Consider the following 10,885-nt stretch of genomic DNA (forward strand, 5'->3'; position numbering starts at 1 on the left):
ACTGCCCTTCCTTACACCTCACGGTTTGCTCTGCTTCTATGAATTCCCTTCACTCCTATGGGAACACAGGATTTCTGGTCTTAGCACTGAATCCATGAGGCCAACTTGCATGTGCAAGTTAACCAAATGACTGAAAGAGCCTGGGCATCCCCTCAGCCGGCATAGACCACAGCTGTGCGCAGGAAAAAAGACAGGAATAATTTGAGGGGAGGGGGAAAAAAGGCAGAAAAAAAAAAAAAGAGGAATTATGTCAAATTCAGCATACAGATAAAAATTTCTAGCACTTCTTGGTTCGGGTATGCTCTTATACCACATGCTTTCACGTACAAGGTGTGCGGCAATGGCACAGCAGCAGGCACAGTTGGCAGCATTAGCCTCTCCTCTGAACCCAGGAACATGGCCACAATCTGCCCAAGTTTATTTTTGAAAGCAAGAGCCAACGCCTCTTGGAGCCTCTTCCATGGGATTACTAGTGTGTTGGCCAGGAGTGCCTGATGACAGGTCTCATGTTAATTAACTGCCGCTGCTCCTACTGCAACGACCAGTCTTGAGCACTAAGATCTGCCTCCTGTGGCTGTTCAAGCCAAGAATTCAAGAACGGASTTCCCAGCGTCTTCTTGCTTCAGGCTCAGTCTGCAGAGGCTTGAAGACCCTTGAAACCAAGTCAAGAGGGAGGTTTTCCTCCGTGGCTCACAAGCTACACATCCGTCTCTATCCGCAGCCGCTCCATCCGGCGCACGTTGCACTCCACGGCCACGCGGCTGGTGATCTGCCGAGCACACGACTGGGGAAACCAGCCCCTTTCACCATCCCTGAGCCTCTCACCCCAGTACCAGCCTAGGGGAAGAAAAGAGGACGGATAAGAGCTTCTGGAGCCACAAATGGAAGGAGACAGCTCTTCTATGCTTTCCTTCTCAGGGAGATGCCAGGTAGCAGTGTCTAGAGCAGGATGCTTCTGCTTCAGGGCTTATTAGGGAGGTTATTGATTTGCCTCTGAGATCTCTGAGATGGCCACCAGGTTCTGGAACACAGATTGCATCCTTCCTGTGTCTATTGTCACATAGGAGTCACTGGCTCCCATGCCAGCACCAGCTTGTCGTCTCCTGGGCCACAGCAGCAGCCCCTGTCAAGGGCAGGGACCTTGCCAACCTCTAGAGCTTCACAGAAGCTTCTAAAGATGGCTAAAACTCACAGTTGATGGGGACTTCTGGAGCCTTTCCACAACACGCCTACCTAAGCACTTACCATCCTCCCCGCCCAGGACCAGCACGACGTCTGCATGCTGCAGGGAAATCTCATCCGTCTGTTTAGCCAGGTAGGCGCGGGTGATCTCCACTTGGCTCAGCTCTGCAGAGGAGAAGAGCGAAAGGCAGGAGCAAGTGAAACCCGTGTGCTGGGTGCCCGCTAGCAGGGCAGGAGGCGTGTGCCGGAGCGCTCTGCCCCACGCCGGGGCAGGGAGGCAGCCCCTCGTGCAGCGGCACCGGGGCTGGAGAGCTGCTCCCAGCTCCTCGCATCCTGCCTCCTTGCCACAGCTCTGCCCTCCCTCCTTCCCTCTTYGCATTGGGAAGCAGAATTGCTGCTTCCTCACAGACTAATGCATGTCTAGGGTATTTGCTTTGCCTTTAGGAAATACACACAGGGTTTCCTATGACTGGGGAGCAGTCTGAGAGGCAGTCCCTAGCTCACAAAGGGGTTGCACCCAAATCCTCTTATTCACYGAGACAGATGCACATCTGCTCCAGAAGTGGATGGGAACAGTGAAGAAATATGAGATTAGTCTATCTAGGACTGTGGGATTTGGATCCACGGAAAGAAGCCTGTGCTAGAGCCAGGCTCTAGGGCAAGGCCTACGCTCSAGCACAGCTTTACCTCCTTTAGGAGTGGCGTCCAGCTTCTCCTGTTCTCTGTGCATGAGGGCAGCAATCCACCGGGCCCGGTCACTCCTGGCAAAGAAAGAGCCCACATSGGAGAGTGCCACAGCAGGGACAGAACCTCTTTGGCGGGATGGAGTCTTTCCTGGGAAGCCAGACTGAACCACTACCAGATTCAGTGTTCAAGTCCCTGGCCACATAAAGATGCTTCGTGAGCAGTACGTGCAGCTCAGCCCTGTTGCTGAATTTACACAGGGGAAGCATTTTATGTAGAGTGTTCGGGAGCTTAAAGGAGACAACCGGAGCAAGGGAAGATRCATGTGCGGGTTCCTCTTGGTGGGGCAAGGAGGCGTGGGAAGGAAAGGGTGGCCCCCTTGGCGGCTCCAGGACGTGGCCTCACCCCGCAAACGAGCCGTGYGTCTCGCGGCCCCCCGGCACGGCGCAGCCCGGCGGCACTCACAGCGTCTCCGCCAGCAGCACGATCTCCTCCCGCCGGCTCTCGCTGTTCTTTTCCATGACCACGCGGAAGAGGTGCCCGCTGGCTGTGCCGCGCGCGGCGCCGCCGGTCCCCGCTTTGCCAGGAGGCGGGGAAGGTGGCTCTGTGCTCTCGATTTTCTCCACTCTTATCTGATCCAGCGTGGCATAGTTCATTACAGTGTAGCTCTCCTCGCTGCAGCAAAGGCAGGATTAGCACTTCAGCCATGTGCACACTCAGAAAAGATATGGGAACAGGCTGCCTAAAGAACTACGGTTCAATCTACCTCCCATTCTGGTGCTGTTCAGCCATGAGGCTCCAGATRTTTTTCCTACGGGTTTTATCCTGCGAGCATGGAATACTGAGGCCTGTGGCATTCATTAAATCCTTGGCCTTGATGCTGCAACCCTTCTCCTTAGGCTAATTTCAAGGATTAGAGGCACATCCAGGACATTGCCAGAAGGGACAGCACCCCTTGGCTTTGCACCTGCACCACACGGTACTGTCCATCCAGATAAGCACCCACCCCATTGATGGATCAATCACAGGGATGGGAAGGAAGTTACTGGCASTTCAGTCCTGCTTGTGATGAGCACCTACAGCTCTGATGGATCAGAGCTCTTCTCGAGTGACAGAATCCTGGACAGGTTCTGTCCAACCAGCTCATGGGACAGCAAGAAGTATCTCTTGAGTCTTACCTTTTCTTCTTGGTTATGATTAGGACATCGTTGAACAGAAAGAGGTAGCAAACCCTGCCGGAGCCTTTACGGAAGATTCCTGACTCTTCTGAGAGGAGCTGGTAGAGCTCCCCTCTCTTCAACAGCCATCGGGAAGCAGAAACCAATGGAAAAGGCTGGAATGCATCCAAAGGAAGCCTAAGTTAGCCTTTGTCTCACCACAGGCAAGCCACATCAAGAAAAGCAGCTGTAGCTAAACTCAGAATCTAGGGTCAGCTTGGATGGAAAYGTTATGAACTGGGAAACAGCAGGAAGCACCTTTCTCAGGAGGGTTTTTGGGGACTCGCCTCTTGTCTGGAGGCAAGTGCCATTTTCACTACCCATATCCGAGAGATAAAGGTAGGGATCAAGGCAGAGGAAAAAGTGGAAAGTCTTAAGGGAGATTGGACTGTCTTTGACTACTCTGCTTCACTCTCCAATCTGGCAGGAGAAAGGTCCAGAAATTTATATTTCAGGCAGATGTCAGGCAAAAATTGTCAACTTGGGCATGACAACAGTGATGGTAAATGAAAACCCTCACTTCAGAGCCAGATCCACTTCCTGGTCAACTTACTCCAGAAGCCTTCCCAGAAGAGGCCTGACAAACTAAGCACACCACAGAAGATACCCCCTTCTCCCCCCACTTCCATAAGTCCTCACCTTCATTTTTCCAAACTCCAGCTGTTTCTGCAAGGTGTACATCTGCTCTGTCCTCTCCATAGCACGAGCTCCCTCGTTGCAGTTCTTGACCAGCTAGGGAAGAAAAGCAGCAAGAAAGGAATGCCAGGGAGCTCGGACAACGCGTGCAAGCCCCTGCACAAGCACAAGTCCTGCTGGCCAAGCACCAGGCGACCTCAAACTACCTCGAACTTCAGCTGACCCTTCTTCTTTGACCAGCGGAAACAGTGGAGTCACAAGAGAGATTTTGAGCTAAGTTTGCGAAAAGATGGCTGCGAATTTTTCTTTCACAAGAGAACTTCCACAAGGAGAACGTGCAGGTTTCCTCTCCTTGGACAAGGACCAAAGTGCAACTGGACCAAAACCAAAGGGCAAAAGGAGGAGGAAGAATTAATCATCTGAGGAGAAGAGATAATGACAGGAGGGTGAATTACTGACCAGGCAGGAAGAGGGGAGGACAGAAGCTCTCCATGGACAAGTGGGACACACCACCCGCTTTTACACTGCTGACAGAAGGACTCGTAGCATCCAGCCCCACCASGTTGGCTCGTGCAGATGGCCCAGATGGCTCAGTGAGATGCAGCTCTAACCCAGGACAGGGCTGGCAAGTTGGTTGAGCCGGGATTTAGGGGCATTTTGTTCACCTAAAGGATGAACACAGGCAGCAGGAACACCTTGACAAGAGTTGGTCTTTACAGAGACAGAATGAAGGTACTAGGTAGCAGTAATCAGTTGTGGTGTATCACCTTGAATGACAACCAGATGGGAAGGCAGATGGAGATGAGACAACTGGAGAACTAACGCTGCAAGGTTTGCAACGGTCCCTGCATCCTTTGCTCCTTTTCTCCTCTATCCTTTCCTCTCTTCTTTGTTTACAGTCTTTGACTAAAGCACCCAAAGATGTGGCAAATGGCTAAAGGAGTCCTCCTATCACCTATCACTATCACCTCCAAAGGAGGTTCTGGGGTAGGGAGAGCACTAACAGAGAAGAGGACAGTGAGAGGAAGGACAAAGGATGGASCAAAAAGGAAGGAAGAAAAGAATGATGAAGGAAGCAAACAAAATCCAACAAGATACAGGTGGAGGAAGACAAGCACGTGGGCATCTAACAGCTATTTGGAAAGCAAAATCTCAAGTGAAAGAAGGCAAAATCTCAAGAAGGAAGATTAAGATGGCAGAATGGGATCGGAGAGATGAAACCGTGCACTAAGAGGGAGAAAAGGTGGAGAGCTGGCAGCTGAGCCTCACCTTGCTGATGGCTTTCAGAGCTCTGGTGGCAGCTCCGTATGCTGCAGTGCATGCTTTTGTTTTTTGACAGAGAGTCTAGAATTTCAACATAAAACACTTCAGTGATATTGCAAGGGAGCAGCTGTGCCTCAGCTGCCTTCCTCTGACATAAGGACGTGATAATTTCTCAAGCTTTTCCCAAGTGTCAGGCAGGCAGAGGGAGCGACGCACATTCACAGCAAGGTTTAACCGTGCGGGCGGCCATGAGCTTGCTCCCCAAGGGGACCATCACACTCGATGACGGCCTGGCCACCTCCGTCCCCTCACACACCAGGCACACTCAGCTCCCTCCCCTGCTGGCTGGTACAGAGGGGAAGTAGGARTTGGCCACCCCACAGCCACTGCTTTGGCTGCCTACAGCAGCTGGGACCCGGTGCYATGGATTCAAACTAAGCTTGTGCAAGACCTGCTATCCCTTCCTAGGCAACTGGATCACTACCCAAACCTGCGCTACCCCACCCCAGTGCCAGATGCCAAACGCAGCACAGAAGGCAGAGAGGAACCTCATGTCTGGGCAAGCTCCTGCCCCGGCCACTTTCTAACCCCCCACTGGGTCCCCATCTGCTCGGCTAATGGAGCAGCATTAGTTAAAAAGGTTTCAAGCTACACATTGGCATCCACATAAAGAAGAGATGTAGTAAGTCACTCTGGATCTAAAACCTGAATCAAAGCTCATGTCAGTCTCCCAGCTTTAGCTCGCAGAGGGATGGAAGCAGGAAACTGTCCTGGGCTCAGCAAACAGATGAAGGGAATGACAGTCACCTTTTCAGCGGTGCCAAGGAGGACTGTGGGGCTTACTTACATCTAAGAGCAGAGGAAGCCGTGTTACCCTCTGCATAGGGAGAATGAGAAATGATATCATTGGCAGGCCTCCACATTCTGGCTTCCTTTCAATTTGTTTCAAGACCTCTTTGAAAGTGGAGTTTGTGGCTCTGGAACAGGACAAGAAACCTCCATTAGGTCTGTTCTTTCAACACCTTCCAGAAGGCTTCCATACAGGAGACATTCGCTGCACCTAGGGCCGGGGCTCTGGTGCTGAGCAGCAGAGTTCAGAGCACACAGTGCTGCTGCGGATGGATTRATGGCAGAAGATAAACACGCTCGCGGCTCCCTCAGGAGGGAAACAACCCTCCCTTCGGGGAAGGGAAGCAAGCACAAGAGCAGGGGCCCCAGGCTCCTGCTCACTGCAGCAGGCAGTGGTGCAGTCCTGCCTGCAAAGCCAGCGCAGCGCAGAGCTCCCCGCGAGCACAGAGCGGCCCCGGCACACGCAGTACTCACAGCAGCTTCTGCAGCGTCCTCTGCTGATAGACTTCGTTGGAGCAGTAACTAACGTAAGGGTTGAAGTGGTTCGAAGCATGCTCTTCCACGATGTCGCTGATGTCAGGAATAAGGAGGTTTTCCTGGTGTCGCTTTTCCAAGTCTTCAAAGAAGCTAAACAGAGATTCCAGATTCAATAGCCCTGCAGAGAATCCCTTTGCCAAGCACAAAGCTCAGCTCTACCTCGGGCAGTACTGTGCATGGATGCCAACTATTTCTGAGGAAGCAGAGAAGACATTTAGAAGACATTTAGGGTAGCAAAAGCAAAGGCTACCCTAAATGCACAGGGATGAATTTTCCCACTTAGGACACAGCTACAGTGGGTTTGGGAAAGAACTTGGAGAGCAGCTTCTTCCCAACTCCGACAGGAAGGCATCTCAGTCACTCCCTACAGCACTGATCCATTACCCTGATTCACCTGTGCATGCACCCACCATCTCAAGATGCTGATCATATCCAAGAAAACTCATCTGCTGGCCAGTGAAATCAAATCTTCCTTCCTGACTTGGGTGAAGCAGGAGCGTTCTTGCACACGAGGCAGAGAGCCAGGAGCAGCCCTTTTGCCAAATGCCTTTGCATTTTCAACCAGACTCGGTGCAGCCTTTGGTAAGCCGTGTTTGCTCTTCCCACCCAGCCGTGCTCGCTGGCGGCGCGGAGCTCCCGCCACCCCGGGGGCAAAGGCTGTGCTGACGCGGGCTCCCGGCTCGCTCGCAAYGCCAGGCGAGCTCCACGGAGCACACAGCAGCTTGCGGCGCAGCTTTCGCCACGTCACAGCCCTTGCCCTGCAAGCTGGGGAGCTGCAGTGCTGCAACCTGCACCACCTCGGCAGCCTCGGGGCAACGGGAGGAGCMGAGCGGGGATTCCCTGGCCAGGCGCAGCCACGGGAGCTCTGCCGGCAGCGCCGCCCGCCTGTGCCCGCAGGACCGAGCGGCAGCGCTGCAACCAGCACGTGCCGGGAATGGAGTCTGCACGAGGCAGAGGAATGGGAATGCAGCAGAGGATTGGGAATGCAGCAGAGCATAGGGGCTGCAGCAGAGGAACGGGAATGCAGCAGAGCATCGGGGCTGCAGACCAGCTCTGGGGAGCAGCAGCGCGTTAGGCGGCACGGTCCCAGCCCAGCGCGCTGCGCACACTCGCCTCGTGCTGACCGCCAGGACGTCGCTGATGTTGGAGAAGAGGTGGTGGTGCTCGGTCTGGGTCATGGTCTCCTTCAGCTCCTCCGACCTCATGAAGTGGCACACCAGGACGTTGAGGCTGTGCATGTAGGAGTACTCGGAGGTGATGATCTCAAACATTGCCTGGATAAAAGCACAGCGGRGAGGATGTAAACAAGGAAACTGTTACTGTGGGCAAAAGCGGGAGCTGAATTGAGACTTGCTGCATCTTATTTAGAGCAGGCTGCTTGAGCGTCATCAAGGCCCAGCACACTGCCCCCTCTCCTCACCTCCTGCCGCTTGCGCTCCTCCAGGGATATCCTGCCGAGGATGCCGGCTTCCAGCACCTGTGAGCGGGGAGYGCAGGGGTCAGCTGCCCGGCCACGGGGCTCGCACGCCCTCTAGTGAGGTCGGGGCTCCCGTCCCGCCAAGGCCCCGCCATCCCCGCCGAGACACCATGGGCCACCACCACAGCAGGAGCCCGGGATGGTCCCTGTGGAGGCTCCTGCCTTCCGAGGCGGCTGCCACCTCTCCCTGGCAGCCCCAAAGCTCTGGAGTCRCAGCCGGGAGCAAAGGTCCCTCTGACCCTGCTCGCCGTGTGCCTGGCGCCCGGCGGGGCGGTCAGCACACGGGACTCTCATTCAAAGTTGGGCCTCCTCCTGTGCAATGGGGATTAGTTTCAAGCAGGGATAAGCAGAGCTCGCCCGGGGCGACGAGCTGTCGGGCAGGAGCCCCAGGCAAGAGCACAGCAGCTTCGATAGCGCTGCCGATGGCTCCGGGACGTCTCCGACAGGGACCGCTGACCTGCGTCCTCCCAGTCCCCAGGAGCTGCCCGAGCYGCTCCGCGGAGCCGCCGGCCCTGCACGGCCGCAGTCCCACCTCGGGCAGCTGGCTCCACGTGGCCTGCGCCGGCCGGTAGCTCTGCACCACGATGGCGGTGTCCGTGGGCGACGGCTCCTCCGGGATGGTCTCCTCCAGCAAATCCTCGTCCGACTCGTGGCTGACAGAGTTGAGGCCTCTCTCACGGATCTCCTGGTACAGCCGGGGCTCTGYGGTGCACGGATGAGCCAGGGGTCAGAGAAGCCTCGTCCAGTCCCAGCCCAGGCTTCCCATTCCGCCGCCCGCAGGCTGGGACCAGCTGGGCAGCGCTGGGAGCGGAGCTGCCGCAGCTCCTGGCCCTGTTTGCCCGGAGCAAACAGCAGGTGCGGGGAGGACAGATGGGGCGCGAGGCGCTCACGGCGCCAGCAGCATCGCAGCGGTGCCCACAGCTGCCGACATGAGTGGGGCAGAGCCCCCGGCTGGGGCAGGCAGCAGCGGGGCCAGCCTTGGGACGCGGCGCTCGGAAACGCAGTCCTGCCGAGGCATCTCGGCYGCACGCGGGGCCAAGGGACGCGCTGCCACAGGACAAGGGGCACTCACGGTCCTTGAAGGAGCCACTGCGCTTCTGCACTCGCTTCCGCCCGAAGGTCTTCTGCTAGGGGAGGAGAGAGGSAGATGAGCCGGAGCGGCCGCCGCCTCCACCGCGGCAGGGCCAGGCGGCCGCCCTGAGCACGGGCCCCCGGGACGGAGCCGCCGGCCACACAGTGCTCCATGAGAGCGGTCAGCACACACAGCCCAGCGGTCCCTGCAGGGCCAAACACCCTGCAGGTCACTGGCCGCGGCACCGCAGGAGGCAGCTGCCTCCTTCAAGGAAGGGGAGAGGCTGCCGAGCCCATCGACAAACAGCGCCGTGTTCTTGCAGGCCGGCCCTGCCCGAGCTCTATTTGCTTTCCTGCTGTGATTCAGCGTTCACCTCGCGTTATCTGGGCCGCCATCAGAACGGCCCACAGCGATCCACAGCCTACACACGCCCGTCTCACCGCTGGACTTTGCCTGCGCTGAGCCTGCTCTCCTGCAGCCCGTTGAGCCCATGAGCAGCCCACAGACCCTCCGAGCAGCCCCCGGGCCCTCCCTTGGGAGCCCCACGCGCCCAGCTCCGCTCCGCACTCCCACAAAGCTCCTGCCGGGCTGCGGCCCTGGCTGCGTCCGCAGCCCCTGGAGCAGCTCCAGGCCGGGCAGGGCCGGTGCTGTCGTCACGAGAGCAGCCCACCTTGTTCCTGCCCGGGCTCCGGGCCGGCATCGCGCTGCCCTCCTCCAGTACAGGCTTCAGCGAGGCGACGGTGTTTGCGGGCTCCAGCTCTGCGCCCTGGCCCTTCATGGCTGCGCGGTAGGACATGTTCCTCAGGTTGCGCTTGAGAGCCCCCCCATAGTCATCCTCCACCTCTGCCTCCAGAGAAATGCTGGGGGCSGAGGCCCTTTTCGGGTTGGGGCACAGCTGCTCCTTGCTTGCTGCGCCGAAGCTCTGGTGCCGGGAAGGGCTCTTGGTCTTGGTGGAGACAGCCAGGCTCTTGGGGATGAGCTGCTGCGTTCCCACCTTCAGCGCYGCGGGGCTCTCTGTGCTCAGCACCACGCGGCGGGGCTCAGCCATCACAGCAGGGCCCGCTGCCGAGCACGGCGCGTTGTCCAGCGCCACCAGCGAGCCCCGCTTCCCGGGGAGAGAGCCTGGGGACGGCGGCTCCGGGTGGCAGCGGTACTCCAGGAAAAARCTCTTGTCACTCACAGAGCTGCCAGGGGGGCTCCGAGACATGATGGTAGCACAGGGGAGCAGGGCGCTGCTAAGAGAAAACACAAGACACCTCAGAGAGCACCTTCCACCACCACAGAGGACACTCTCACCAGCTCCCAGGGGACCTCACGAACCGCAGGGCACTGAGTGACCCTGGGAGGGCAGACACAAGCACCTGCACACCCATCCCCACAGCACACATGGCCCCATTGTCCCCACGGTCCTTTACCGAGAGGAAGGGCATCACTTCACCCCTTCACTCCTCCGAGCTTCTCCCATCTCAGACACTGAGGGTGTTTTTGAGCCCAAACAACTCACTGAAATGAGGAGCAGAGCAGCACAACACGGGTCTGTCCGTGCCCGCCTCCACCGGGCGCTGCAGGCACCCGGACCCGCAATGTGTCCCCTCCTTGCCACCGCTCTGGCCAGCAGCTTCAGCCAGCGCCTGCGGCTCCAGYCCCAGGTGCAGCCGGCGCGCAGGGCAGGACCACGAGCACGGGACGCTCGTGCAGCCCGGCGGCTCCCTGCCCGGCCGCTCCCGTGGGAGCAGCCCCGGCTCCCCAGGGCGCYTCTTGCCTTGTTGCTCTCCTAGGAAAACCCGGGTGGCTCCGGGCCAAGCCCACAGTCCTTACGGGTTTTGCTGGTCTCCAACCGAGCTCCCAGCCCCGACCCCGCGCGGCCTGCGGAGACCCCAGGGCCGGGGTCCGAAGGGATCCCTGCCCAGGCGCCGCCGCCAGCCCCGGGCCGCCCCTGGCGGGACGCGGGCCGGGCCGGGCCGAGTG

The 10,885-nt window shown here is 57.8% G+C and overlaps 1 protein-coding gene across 1 annotated transcript; it reads right to left on the bottom strand.

Moving 5' to 3' along the window:
* Positions 1-295: 295 nt before the first annotated feature.
* ARHGEF16 (Rho guanine nucleotide exchange factor 16) lies at positions 296-10,137 on the bottom strand. Its single transcript, XM_026051134.1, has 14 exons — positions 9,588-10,137; positions 8,918-8,969; positions 8,378-8,547; positions 7,789-7,845; positions 7,482-7,642; positions 6,306-6,458; positions 5,830-5,959; positions 4,989-5,063; positions 3,723-3,815; positions 3,045-3,199; positions 2,332-2,541; positions 1,870-1,943; positions 1,246-1,347; positions 296-837 (listed from the first exon to the last, which is right to left on the bottom strand). Exons 1-14 carry the CDS (start codon positions 10,122-10,124, stop codon positions 698-700), a joined length of 2,109 nt encoding a protein of 702 aa, XP_025906919.1. The 5' UTR covers positions 10,125-10,137; the 3' UTR covers positions 296-697.
* Positions 10,138-10,885: the final 748 nt, after the last annotated feature.

Source organism: Nothoprocta perdicaria, unplaced genomic scaffold, assembly GCF_003342845.1.
Source record: "Nothoprocta perdicaria isolate Ctin4 unplaced genomic scaffold, notPer1 scaffold_72, whole genome shotgun sequence".
In the NCBI taxonomy this organism is placed as follows: Eukaryota; Metazoa; Chordata; class Aves; order Tinamiformes; family Tinamidae; genus Nothoprocta; species Nothoprocta perdicaria.